We start from the raw sequence: 13,931 nt of genomic DNA, 5'->3' as shown, positions 1-13,931 counted from the left end.
AGATTATACTGTTTATATTTGAAGAGAAAGCAAAACACACACACTGGCTTGTTTAGGCAGCCTTGCTGGGAATAGCACAGAGTAGGCAGGGAACTGTGCAGCCTGGAAAATCCCTGGTCTGGAGACAGAAATGTGAGTCTCCGCCCAAGACAGTGTGAAACCTGGGTTAAAGTTCCTGGTGTAAAAGCCTTCACCCTACCTACAGTACAGATTTTTATATACAGACCCTGGAAGGTTCAGGGTGCTAGGCTAAAGAGACAGCAAGACCCAGCATAAGAATGACTCTATAGCCTCGTGATTAGAGCACTTTCCCAGGATGGGGGAGATGCAGGATCCTGTCCCCCCCAGTCCAATGACTCTGGTTATTTATCCACAGTGTAACACCTTCAACAGGAGAGACTCGGGCCACATCTATACTACAATCTTAAGTCGACCTATGTTTGGCTGACTTACAGCCACCACAGGCTGATATCCATACTACATCCTTCTGTGTGAGGTGCACATCTTCACCAGGAGCACTTCCACTGATTGAAGAGGGGCAGTGTGGGGGGCTGAGAGCCAGGGCTCTCCGCTCTGCGCAGCTCCCTACTGGGAGCCCAGCTGTCCCTGGGGCTTCTCACTCTCTGTTCCCCGCCGGGAGCGAGGGGGCAGCCGCCCGGGGCTTCTTGCCTCTGGCGGGGAGATCCATACCCAGAGTCCAGTCGACTGCCATGCTCCTGGCAGGGAGTGGGGAACCGGAACCCCAGGAGGCAACAGGACTCCCAGCAGAGAGCAGGGACATAGTTAGATCAATGCAAGCTGCTCGCATCCCAAGTGAGTACCCTAATTACTCGGCTAAAAGTTGTGAGGGAGGTTGTTCTCCTCTTCCTCCCCTCCAGCTGTTTTGTGTGACCTCACCTCAGGGGCCCAATCCAGTCGGTGCGCACAGTCAGGCCCTGCACACTCCTGACGTGGCCTATCTTTCCTAATTTGTGAATCGCTCTGGGGCTCAGGTGGGAGACAGATGCCTGGACACCGCGAGGGAGGCAGCGGTGTGCAAGCTCGGTGGCAGAACCATAGGTGCCGAGGGAACTTTTATTGCAAAAATGCAGGCACTGAGTTCAGGCACCTACAGGGTTGAGCAGGAGTTTTGGGCATCGCAGTGGTGCTGAGACAGGGACTTAGGCATCTAACTTCATTTGTGCATCCAGGCCTAAGTGAGTTGGCCAAGCTCACACAGGACGTCTGTAGCAGATCCAATAACTAAACCCCAATCTCCCGAATCCCAGTCCAGTGCCTTAACCAAAAAACTATCCCTCCTTCCAGTCACGTAAACAACATAGAACGTCTACACTTGCCTTCTTACTTAGTGCCAATGCTAAACAGATACATGTTGCCCGAGCCACATTCTGTTAGTGACCAAGATATGGGCGGTCATGCCTAGTGGTTACAGTAGGCCTCCGTAGCCAGGAATCAGAGCCCATGGTCAGAACTGGAGTCAGAGGCCAGGAGCGAGAGCCAACAGTCAGAGGTCAGGAATTGGAGGTGAGAGTCAGAACTGAGTTATCTGGAGTGAGGCAAAGGAAGCGCTATCTCAGCCATGGGCAAATGCTTGGAGCAGCCACTCAACGGCTGCTACTGCTGGGCTTAAGAACAGGTCCACTGATGCTTCCAGCCAATCAGGCGGTGGAGACAATTAGGCAGCCTATTACAGGCCAGCTGTGCTTGTTAGGGTGTCCAGAGATTGGCTCTGCTGCAGGCCCTGATTCCCGACACCTCTTTACTGGGAGGACGAGATGGCTTTTTTAATAGAGGGGATTGGTAATAGAGCCTTTCAAAACTAGTCAATGTTAGTACTGGCCAAGCATTGCCTTATAAATTATGACTAATGTCTACATGACTACAGTAAACACCGAAAACGCCACAGTATTACTAGTCTTGTGTTTTTGACCAGCACTATGGATTGGAGTCAGTGTCATTATGATCTAACAGCTAATGAACAGCATATGTGATGGGTTTTTAGATCACAAGCTCTCAGGGCAGAGGCTGCACCTTCCTTTGTTTGCATAACCACTAGCCCATTGTTGCCATTACTGCAACATAAGTAACAAGAATACACCAAGAATGGCATCCTAATAGAAGCGCCGGGCCCATGAATGGGCCATGCAGACTGAGCTGCTATCTTATGACTAGATGTGATCCTTCAGCCCAGGTTTGAGGCTTGATGTGAGGACAGAGGGGGAAGCCTATGATTTTCTGTCTGCATTTTGGATAAACAGAAGCCTTCAGTCTCCAGTGGAGGGATCAGTTGGCAATGGATATGGGCCCTGATCTACCCTTTCACAATGACAGGTTCTTCCCTGTCAGAGGTCAGACATGCCAGCAAGACATTAAAATATTCCTCAGTATGTTTGTATCAGTACCTTTCTGTATTCCCTCAAGTGCATTGGAACCAAGAGAAGAAAGTTATTTAAGGCAAAGGGAAATGGTATCAAAACTCATTACACTCAGATTTATGTATAGAATAGTTGGCGGGTTACCAGCAATATTAATAAATATTATTATTTTATATAAATATATTATTTTATATTTGGTTTCTACAAGTCCGCCTATGTCAGCATCCATGATCTATTACTCAGTTTGGAGGATTTTTTTTTTTTTTTTTACTGGTTTCAGAATAATAATAATAGTAATAAATAACGTGAAACCAACAAACCATCCTGTCATGCAGCTTATCCTTATGGCATGTTGGCTTAGTTCCTTAAAGGCAGAGAATGAAGCAATAAGCAATATACAGGTTAGTTTGGGACAATTTTCCCATTGGGACACATTCAGAGTTGTTTTTTTCTGGAGACTAGTTGATCAGATACTACAACTGCAAGACTCTTTGGCTTCTTCTGATTTGAATGTAATTAAAATATTCAAAGCCCAGTGAAACTGACCTCAATGGGCTTTGGCCTCCTAGTCCTTAATTCAGCAATGGAAAAAGAGAGAGAGAGAGAAAGAGAGAGAGATCCAAATGTTTCCCGATTTTAAAGGTTGTTTTTCTACTTAGTCGACAGCTTTTTGGTTGAATGTAAAGGGAGATAATAGTTAAGTAGGAAATGGTTTTCTTGTCCCAAGAACAGTTTTCAGATTTCAAAAAAAAGTTCTCATTCTGAATCAGGGACAAAAATGTCAAAATCCTATTATTGCATTAAATCATGAAAATTTTCATGAATCAAATTTCTGAAAAAAAAGCAGCTTAGGTCAATCAAAACGTTTCATTTAGATCATTTCAAAATGTTTTTGTTTCAATTTTGACCATTTTTAAAATAATTTGCTTAAATTCCAAAATGAACAATTGTTTCAAAATGGAAAAACAGAACATTTCTTTTGAAAATGCTGAAATCCCTTTTCAAAACCTTTTGATTTTTTTTGAGTTGAGAAATTTACCAAGCCAACCCTTTCCTGAAAAAAGATTCAGTTTCAACAAATAGTCTTTTTTCTGATGAAAAATTTTGCCACAAAATTCCCAACCAGCTCTAGTTATAGCTCTGCTATCTCTGATCCAACCAATTTAGTATCCTACGAGATAAAGCTGTGTTAAAGACTATTCTATATCATTAGACTAAGACCATTTCACACATTTCTATCTTTCAAGAGGTATCTACTCTCCTCCGATCTTGTGCCTAGACCCTAATACTAAGAAAGGGGAAGGGAAAAAAAGACATGAGAGTGACACAAAGGGCGTATGAGGGATTTATCTTATATGACTTCAGCAACTACAAAGTTGGATCAAAAATAACCGAGAGGGTGTGACAGCCTTTAAAGGAACCATTTTCCAGTGGATAAGATGGCACTTGGGAGGCTTATGTAGTTAAAGTCTCCTTCAAGACAGAAGCAACAGAGGGTCCTGTGGCACCTTTAAGACTAACAGAAGTATTGGGAGCATAAGCTTTCGTAGGTAAGAACCTCACTTCTTAATCAGTATGATTTATACCTGCCTCCGGAGATTTCCATTACTTGCATCTGAAGAAGTGAGGTTCTCACCCACAAAAGCTTATGCTCCCAATACTTCTGTTAGTCTTAAAGGTGCCACAGGACCCTCTGTTGCTTTTTACAGATTCAGACTAACACGGCTACCCCTCTGATACTTCAAGACAGAGCGCACTTCATCAGAGTATCAGCAGCCTAAAGGATTGAGAGAATGGAGGTATCTCCCCTATTCATGGTCATCATCTGGGCTTCCATGATTGAGAACAGCTTCATCCACAAAGGGGGTATTATAGACTGCAATATCTAGGTAGTCCCAATAGACTATTAGAATTGCTTACTGCTCTTGAAATCTTAATTGTCTGGGCTAGTATCAGAGTTTGTAGGAGAAGGATCCTTTGTACTTGGTCCAAATCTCACTAAAGTCAGTGACTCCTAGTGATTGCAATGAGTCTTGGATCAGGTTATTTGTTTTTCCAATTCTCCTATGTTCCCTGCTATCCTATGCAATTTATCTTGTATCTGGCTTTTGGCCAGTTTTAATTTCGAGCTGAGATATCTTGTTAATATAACGTCATTGCTAGGTGAACCAAGGGATGAATGACAGCCAGCAAGCCTTTAATCTTTCCTACATAATTCTGATTTATTCTTGTCTCTATCTACTCAAATGGTATAGGGAACGTATAAGAACCTATAGGGTATTTTTGTTTTGAAGAAAGATTTTTTTAGATCTTTTTGAAATCTCCCTACTCTGAGTATCACATTTTTGCCTACGCCATTTGAAAATGAGAGTAAACATATCTGAGGCATGCACTCATTTACTGAGAGTACTTTAGAATGCATTATTTAATTCTGAAAAAAAGATGATGTTGCTGCAATCTGAATAATATATTAACAACAGAGTATGAGGCCTAAAAGGAAATTAGTCAGCAAAACTTGGTAATAAAAAGAAAAGTCACCACTGATAATCAACAAGGGTATTAAGGAATAATTTGTAATGCTAAGATTACACAGTAATTCTGGTGCTGCTAATTATACTAATGTATTGAATTGTATTTTGGGCCAGTGAACTGAGTCAACATGATTTAGGAAACAAGGAAATGGACGCATACAAAAAAATCTGAAAAAAAATTATCCCCCCTCTGAGATTCAGAATGATTTAAAAGGTGTGGATCAAGGATATTGCCACTGCTGGTATTTATGGACTACATCAGATGGATGGATAACAGACCACTGCAAGGAATGAGAAAAACCCACAAACATAAGCACAATTTGACACAGATTGCCTTAGCTGTTGTAATGTAGCTCGAAAGAGAAAATATTTGCAAAAAGCAGATGAGATTTTGATGTGTGTGGTTTGATCATCATGACAACTTTCTGATCTCATAAAGGAACAGAAACATATACAGGAAACCTGGGGATGGTAAATAAGGTTGCGCAGCATATTTAACCAAAGACACTGGAATTTTCTCCAAGCTGATATTCTGGCTGTTGCCCCAAACACTTTTGATATCTCCAAATTATCTAGACCTGGTTCAAAGCCCATTGAAGTCAACAGGAGTCTTCTCACTGACTTCGGTGGACATTGGAACAGACCCCTAATGACTAAATAAAAGATATAGTTATGAGTCTTATTTAAATACCGAGGAGTCATACACAATTTTATTATTTTCTTTCAGCTCAAAGGCTTATCTTTAACTTTTTGTCAGTGACATTTTCCCCTGCCTTTGTCAGCCTTTCTCACTAGCAAAAACTATATTGATTCCTACTTTGCCAAGCAATCTCTTGGATTAATTAAACGAGTACAGGTTAGGGCACTGGATGGCTCAAGGAACTGATAATGGGGCTATCTAAACTTTTTACCTCCCAATTTCCAGTAAAATTCAGTTTTGCAAAATTCTATCCGCATATTCAGGCAGAGTGAGCCATCTGTTTTGACGGGAAAGCAAAATATCATTCATTTTTTCACCATCATCCAAGTAAGGCTGGGAGAGCAGAATTGCTCCTTGCCTGGCCAATCTTCATGAGAGCTTCGCAAAGTTCATTTAAATGCAACCCAGTAGAGTAGTGACTGAAAGGAAATTAATTTCTATCTAAAAGGTGTTGGAATGTCTGCAAGGAATGAATCAGTGTTCTTAATCTTGTCACCAAAGAGTAAGTGTCCATATCACTATAGCCACCATCACCACATTTGGCACTAATCAGCAATTTCACTAGTGGAACCAAAAGCTAAATGGATGTTGAGATTCAACTACCCTTCCTGAACAGAACTGGCACTCTAAAGGGGCGGTGTAAGAGGAATGCGGCACTACACTGATCATACTGTCTCCATTCCATGGTTACATTTAGGACTCTGAGCTCCAGTGGTGTTATTCTGGCCCCTGTGGTGAACAAATAATTCACATGCAGTTTTTTAAAGAGGGGGAAAAAAATCACACTGGTTTCATGCATGGGTTTTTCACTTTTTCAAGTGCCACCTGCAATAAAGCACAATTAGATAGCCATGGGTCCAGGACACAAATTATGGATCTGGATCTGAAATCCTCTCAAGTTCAAGGGTGACTGAATCTAAGATTTTTATTTGTGCCCATCTCCAAGTCAGACGGACAAGATAATTACACTGTACCTCTTCCCCAGCACATAATAATTCCTTTGTAGAATATATCATAATTGAGCAGTTGGTTCTGTACAGTATCGGGCGATGTTGAACCATTCTGAGTCATCTGATGTTACTCATCCTGTCTGTGAGCTCCTTCTGGCTTCCTGATGCTGCGCCCACACTGTTCCCCAGAGGAGATGATCACAGAGAGAAACATCAGCTCCACTCTGCACATGTATGACATTAATCACTGCTGACTAGTACGGCTAATGAAGAAGAGCGCTCTCTCTCTCTCGCTCTCTCGCTCTCATGTTTAACTACGTGTGTACCTTGCTACAGAATAACATAGAGCCAAAACTAAATCCTAATAGTAAAAACAAACAAAACAAAACCATTCTTATTTACCTGGACTGCTTTGCAACAGCCAGAAGCTGAAAAAAATGTCTGTTGCATTTAAAATAGTATGGAACTCCCCTTTCACATAGACCTCTTTTTAAATGTTATCAGCCAGTTGTAGTATAACCCTGCTCAGAATACTCAGAAAACAGCAAGAAGTGGTTTCCACCTAGGGGGAAGGGAATCCGTACAGATACGTCAAGCTTTTTCCATTGCTACCCAGCAAAATAGTGTCCCTTCATCTCACATGCCCCGATCCAGGATTGGGACTAGTCACATGTTTAACATTCACAATAAACTGTATTAGTGCTTTGTTGGATCAGGGCCAAAGACTCCACCACAGCTCTCGTACTGACCTGAATGATGAACTCAAGATCGAGCCTCTGGGGTGACCCGTGGTACGCCAACACTGCCCACACCTACATTGTGAGTGTTCTAACCTGCAGGGGAGCTCGGACTGCTCAAAACCCTAATCTTTGACAGGATGCCAAACTCCTGGATTCAAACCAACAGAGTTATAGGACATCCTATGGAATTGAGGCAGACAGCAGTGGAAAGGCTGGTACATTACTAAGCTAGGGAGACGCTGCAGGAGACAGGGATAAAGACGTTACTGTCTTGTAAAGCCAAAGCTTTAGACTAGGTCTTCACAGCAGAGTTAACTCAAGTTCTTTACACGCTAGTTAATTCCTCTCCAGTGAGAGCAGCCACACTGTAAAATAACACTGGAGTTGCACTGATGACTGGGTTAACAGCACAAACCGATCGTGTTATCAATTAGCAAGTAGCTCTAACTCAAGCGATAGCCTATACCCCTGATGGGCCAGCCAATCTGAGTTAAAAGAACCACCACTTGAGCTAAGAGTTTTGTCTGTGGTCTCAAGGTCGAGGCAACAGCCGAGTTATAACTTGAGATACTTTTGCAGTGAAGATAAGCACTTAGTCTAGCAAATGCACTCGCCTGCTTGAAAAGACTGGGACCAGCTGGATCACTGCATCTCATGGTTTTCCATGCCTGCTGCCTGCATGGGTGGTTTTGTGTATCATAGAATATCAGGGTTAAAAGGGACCTCAGGAGGTCATCTAGTCCAACCCCCTGCTCAAAGCAGGACCAATCCCTAACTAAATCCCCAAATGGCCCCCTCAAGGATTCAAATCAGAACCCTTGGTTTAGCAGGCCAATGCTCAAACCATTGAGCTATCCCTCCCCCCGCCCCATGTAGACAATTATACACATGTCACATAATCAACACCATTGCAGCTGTCTTTCCCAGGCCAAGAGGATGGATTCTGGTGGTACAGTAGTTACTAACCAAAGTAAGCCTTCTCCTCAAGGCCATTGGCACTTGTGCAAACCTGCTTCTGAATGTGAAGAATCAAATATTTGATTTTGCAAAAACATAATTATGGCCTAACAATAAACCTGCCCAGAAGGCTTGGGATTTACAGACATTAGATGCCAATATTGCTTATTTATTTTGGATAATTAATGAACATAAAAATTGCTGACATTAGCCTGCAATGGAAAAACTGGTTTTAATGAACCCCATAAAATCTGCTATTCATGGCAGCTTCATAAAGCTCCATATTGAGTTCAGCTAAAGGCTATGGCTTTTATCAATACTGTCAACAATTAATATTGACTAATAAAGGTATCCCGTAGACTGAGTCATTGCATTATGTTGCTGTACACATCTCATGTCCTCTGAAACATTTCTCCCATAAATCTGGGGTTTCTCAAAATAGCCTGCTTGATAGTTTAGGATATAGAAGCCTAATTGCCAAAGAAGAAAAACCAACAGACCAAAAGTTTAAAAGACCAAACTTTTAAAATGGCCTCAAACAGGCTTCCATCTCTGCAACTGCAGCATTAGAGATACAAGTCATTTGCTTGTAAAAATGTGACAAACTTTTATTTGAACAAACAAGCGACAGAAGGTACATGCACATAACTCAGTTGTGTTCATTTCAGGCCTGCAGATAGCATGGTAATGAGAGTGACCTGGTAGATATGTATTTAGACATATGTGACTGTATAGCCTATCAATTTCGGACACCAGTGTTAAAGTGTAACAATTTCACATGCAAGTGATTTTGATGTGCAAAGTTGCATTTGCCCCAATAGAGACCACATTATGGAAGCCTGGTTCCATTTTTTAAAGATGTTTTGCTGAAAAACACTCTAGGAGGCTAATGTTTTCCTGTGAAAAAGCCTAAACCTCCGTGGTTTGCTTTTCTTAGTGGGCATGAGTAAAAGAGAAAGCTGAAGGCCAGGATCACAACTGCTCAGATACCATGGGGAGGGACGCAGTAAAAGGACCAGACTACAAGAGAATGGAATAGGGATGTAAGGGTTTTGTTTTGTTTATTAATTAATAAAGACCTAACAGGGTGCCCAAAGTCAAGATCCCATAAGTCACCCAACAGTTCCACAGGTCACTTAGCAAAACACTAGACAACATAGCCCAAGGCTGGAACTAAAATTGCTGATTTTGCTACTCCATTGAAAAAGCTCGCCTGCCATAATGGGTGTGACCCTGCTGAGGATGCAGCACTTAAGGAGTAAAAAAGTACTGTAAAGATAATGAAAAAACATATCAAACCATTCCTAAATCCCATTAACAGAGGGTTGTTATCTTTGAGCCTTGTCTAACATATATCATTATCACTTAACAAAACCTTAACAGGCCTCAGCTGTAATTTTGTTGGAATTAAACAGAAAATCATGTGGGTGGCGTACGCCTTACCCTGTCATGGCTTCCCAAGTAAAAATCATCATAATTTGTCACTACAATACTCGTATCAAGAAGCATAAAGAGAACAAACAATGCAGTCACTTCATGTCAGCCTTCTTTGCTGAGCCCAAGTTCCAGAGGGGCTAGCAGACAGCAGCTATATTAAGACGCAGCAATTAAATTAAAGGTGCAAAGGCACAGGGCTGTGTGAACACTAGGGTCAAACCACAATTGTATAAAAATTCTCTCTCCTTCCCACATGGACTCGCAGAACTGCTGACCAAAAAGCTCCTGCACCAGCCAAGCCCGCAGGAGTCTCTGCAGCTGGGGAGAGAAGGCTACAAAAATAAAAAAAATTCATGACCTTCAGCTTTGAGTTCCCACAAAGGAAAGGTCTCTAAAAATATTTCACAATCGCTTCCATCAGAGAGCAGCCAGCCTATTTACATAAACCACGCAGCTACTGTCAAGGAACCAGACAGGAAGGGAGGAAAACTATCAGCCCCAAAATCTGCACAAGAGATAAGCATGGAGGGAGGGGAGATTTCAATGCTTTTTGTCTGAAATGCTCCTATGAAGAGCTGATGGGGTATTACACGGCCACTTATTGATCTCCAGTTTGTGATGAATAAGTAGGAGCCCCTCTAGCAATTCATTAATTAATATTTTGTATGGCAGTGCAGAAGGCCACACCCTGGGACGATTAAGAGCATTTTCCTCCCTTCTCCTAGTCGGATCAAAAATCAAGGCAGATTAAAATTGGACTATGAAGAGAGGCATTTGTGAAGGCCTATCTGGAGTTGTCACTTACCAGTTTCAGTGTTTTCGTGTTCCGTATCGGTGAGCGTGAGGTTGGAGTTGGCTCGGCTCGAGAGACAGGAGCTGCGGCCTGACTTAGTATTACGTCCCCAGAGCCTCACCGGGTGCTCCGGCGACATGACGGCATCTGCCTCGGTGTCAGCGTCTGAGCCAGCGCTGATGGAGTAGCCGCAGTGAGGCAGCCCTATATCAGTCCTGTATAAAGTCCCGTGTGTTGGCATAGCGTCATCAAGGCCCAGCTCTCGCAAAGAGAAGTTGGCTCCTAGGAGAGAACATGGAATTGTGATTTTAATCAAACTGGAATATTTCTTCTGTCCAGCATATGAATGATTAGCGGATAAGCAGGTGGTATAGGTTTGTAAGGACAGGTTAGACAAACCCATCCGGGATTGTCTAGATAATACTTAGTCCTGTCTCAGCGCAGGGGTCTAGACTAGATGAGCTACTGAGGTCCCTTCCAGCCCTACTTTTCTATGCTTCTATAGTCGAGTGCTCTCAGCACAAGAGCAGGAGACAGCAACTCCTGAGTTCTAATCCCTTACCTGACAGTGACTTTGCTGCATGGCCTTTGGCAAGCAACTTAGGCCCCAATGTTCAAAACTTGCTTCTAATGTTGGATGCCTGAGCTGAGGCACTTAAGTCTTGATTGTCAGAGTTGGTGAGCACCTGCAACTCCCATTGAAAACCAAGCCCTAGGTGTCTCAAGTCAGCCAGCCAGCAATTAAGGCACCCAAAGTGGCCACTTTTGAAAATGAGGGCCTTAACTCTTCTTCACCAGCTTTACCATTTGAAGAATGGTGATGATATGCCTTGCCTCCCGCTTCAGATATTGTGAGGATTCAGTGAGGCATTTGAACAGTACTATGAGAATGTAAAACACTAAGAAGATATTAACTATGAGCAGTGTCACTCAACAAGCGATGAGACACCTGTTATTAGCCCTAACATATGACTCTGTAAACCGTGGTATAATGAACAGTGAATTTTCAGTCCTAGTGAACAAAACATGTCTCCACCATCTTGCCTGTAATTTACTATGAATATTTATAACAAACACACCAGCTACTTTTCATATTCTTTCCTGTGAGGACTATCGTGGTTCTGGCATTTCTTGTAACAGATTTCTTCATCTTTGGTTTCTTGGAATCTTTACTAACGCACTCATAAATAGCTGGTTTTGTCATTTACTTTTAAAAATAAATGGCAACTAGTCCACCTTTCCTCAAGAAGAGCTGGATAATGTTAATGGTCTTGTGGTTAAAGCACAGGACTGGGAATTGTAAGATGTGGTTTGCTTCCTGGCTGTATCACAGCCTTCCAGTGTGACATCAGACAAGTTACTTAACCTGTCTGTGCCTCATTTTTCCCATCTGCAAAATGGGAACAATGTTCACCACAGTAGTGCAAAGTATTGCGAAGGTATAAATAAGTAGTGTTCACATTCTCATGCATCAGGAAACCTCATCCTCAGTGAGCGAACCAGCAAATGAGCGAAGTAACTAAACACAAAGAACAACAGCTGCTTAGCAGCACACAGCAGAACTACACAAAAATCCTACCCAGCATTTATACAGCGCTTTACAATGTACTTTACAAATATCAGTTAAGTTAACCCATTGAGAGGTAGCTGAGTATTATTATCCCATTTTATAGATATGGATAACAACAGACAGGTTAGATGACTTTACAAAGACGACATAGTGATAAAATTCTTGCCTCTTTGTCCCCTCCTTTAAGTAATAGACAATAGCGCCTCGACCAAATTTATCCAGTTTAAAAGTAAAGGGAAGAAACGGGGGCAGTTAAGACAGACAGAATATAATCACTCCAAACAGATTTTGACCAGAACACACCTGCTCTCGGGGGAAGTAACATGGGATGTTTACTGATCAGCAATGGTTAGGATTTTATTTTCCATATCCACTGATATCCAGCACTGTCAAATAGTCCTGGAGCACTGATTCAGTGCTGACTCACAGGTGAGTGTGCCACCTCTTGAATCACCGAAACCACATCTTGTGGGACCTAGGTTTCCTTCGGAGGTCTCAGCTCCAAATGCTAACTACTCTCAGCCCAGCTTAGCTTATTCACTCTGACATAATCACAGCAGAAGTTATTGGGCTGCAAATAGATGCAATTGTTTTGCTGGCTAAAAATATAACCCGAAAATGACTCCTGAGTTCATGTCTAGTTACCTGCAGAGCTTCATAATCATCAGTCCCAGGCAGTGTGAATGGGGATTCAGTTATTAGCACTCTGTTCAGAAACTTGTGCTGAAAAACTGGGGAGAGCAATTAGTGGAGCAATTACTGGCTCCATTCTAATCCACATTTTTTTATTAATTTACATTCTCTTTTTTTCAGCATTCAAAGACTTTAAAAGACTTTGGCATCCCATGAATGGCTTTATCTGCACTGTGCATTTACCTGACATAATGCACCCCTGCCTTTGCTCTACAGTATGCCACAATCTGATGGATTCAAGGAATGTTTTGGACCAGTAGGGGGCATTAGACCCGGTGTCTTGGCCAAACTCCAACTTGGGTAATTATATTCTTCCTAACTAACCTCCCTTGTACTTTCACTTGGATATGGCAGTTCTCACCTCTTGTTGCTATGCACTGTTAAACAGTTACCATGTTTCACCTTAGAGATGGCTGAATTTCAGTTGTAGGCAAAGCGATTCTTGTAGAGGCCAGTCCTGATCTTTCTGCTTAGCCGTACTCTTGGGATACGTGTGCCATGCTCTCTGGAGCGGCTCACAACTGTGAGTGTCTACCTCATGGCAGACTGTCAGAAAACAGGGCAAACACCCGACGCTTGTGGTGTGTTCTATAATTAGATTTCACCAAGCTGGTGACAAATGTGAACTCTTGGATCATTATATCAGTCTTACATTGGAGTCACAGACAGTCCCCTTAGACACTCCAGCCTATCTTGCCACCCAGACAAACTGAATGCTGTGATAATGGTCACTTAAACAAAAAATCACAACACATCAGGTTGCTCCCAGTCCCAAGACACCAGCCACTTACCCCCGATTAATTGGTACTCTGTATCTTACGCCAAAGACAAAACTGGCAACCAATTCTATAGTACACTAACTAACGGTTTATTAGCTATGAAAAAAGAATGTGAGTTATTGAGAGGTTAAAGCAGGTAAAACACATGCACAAGTGAGTCAATGTTTGTAATTCCAAATGGTGGTAGCGATGTAATAAACAGCCAGTTTCCCAAAACATCTTTTCAGGGTACCCAGATTGTCTCTGGGGATCACTGCTTTGCTTCTGGTACACTTCTTTGTAAGAGTCCAAACAGTCCAGAAATGCAGGACCTTTCCTTAAATCCACACTTCTCACAGAAAACAAGCTAACAGTGTCACTACCCGTGTGGGCTTTTCTTTTGATGATGGAGTGAGGAATGCATTTT

The 13,931-nt window shown here is 42.4% G+C and overlaps 1 protein-coding gene across 2 annotated transcripts in view; it reads right to left on the bottom strand.

Annotated features, from left to right (window-relative positions):
• The window catches only part of TENM4 (teneurin transmembrane protein 4), a 768,234-nt gene that overhangs the window by 410,798 nt on the left and 343,505 nt on the right, over positions 1-13,931 (bottom strand). For both annotated transcript variants that reach the window (XM_034759079.1, XM_034759080.1), the window contains one exon: positions 10,496-10,765. In XM_034759079.1, the coding sequence (XP_034614970.1) occupies positions 10,496-10,765 (270 nt within the window). The remainder of the gene's footprint in view (positions 1-10,495; positions 10,766-13,931) is intronic.

The sequence above is a fragment of the Trachemys scripta genome, chromosome 1, assembly GCF_013100865.1.
Source record: "Trachemys scripta elegans isolate TJP31775 chromosome 1, CAS_Tse_1.0, whole genome shotgun sequence".
Taxonomy (NCBI): Eukaryota; Metazoa; Chordata; order Testudines; family Emydidae; genus Trachemys; species Trachemys scripta.
This window is presented reverse-complemented; position numbering and strand designations above follow the sequence as displayed.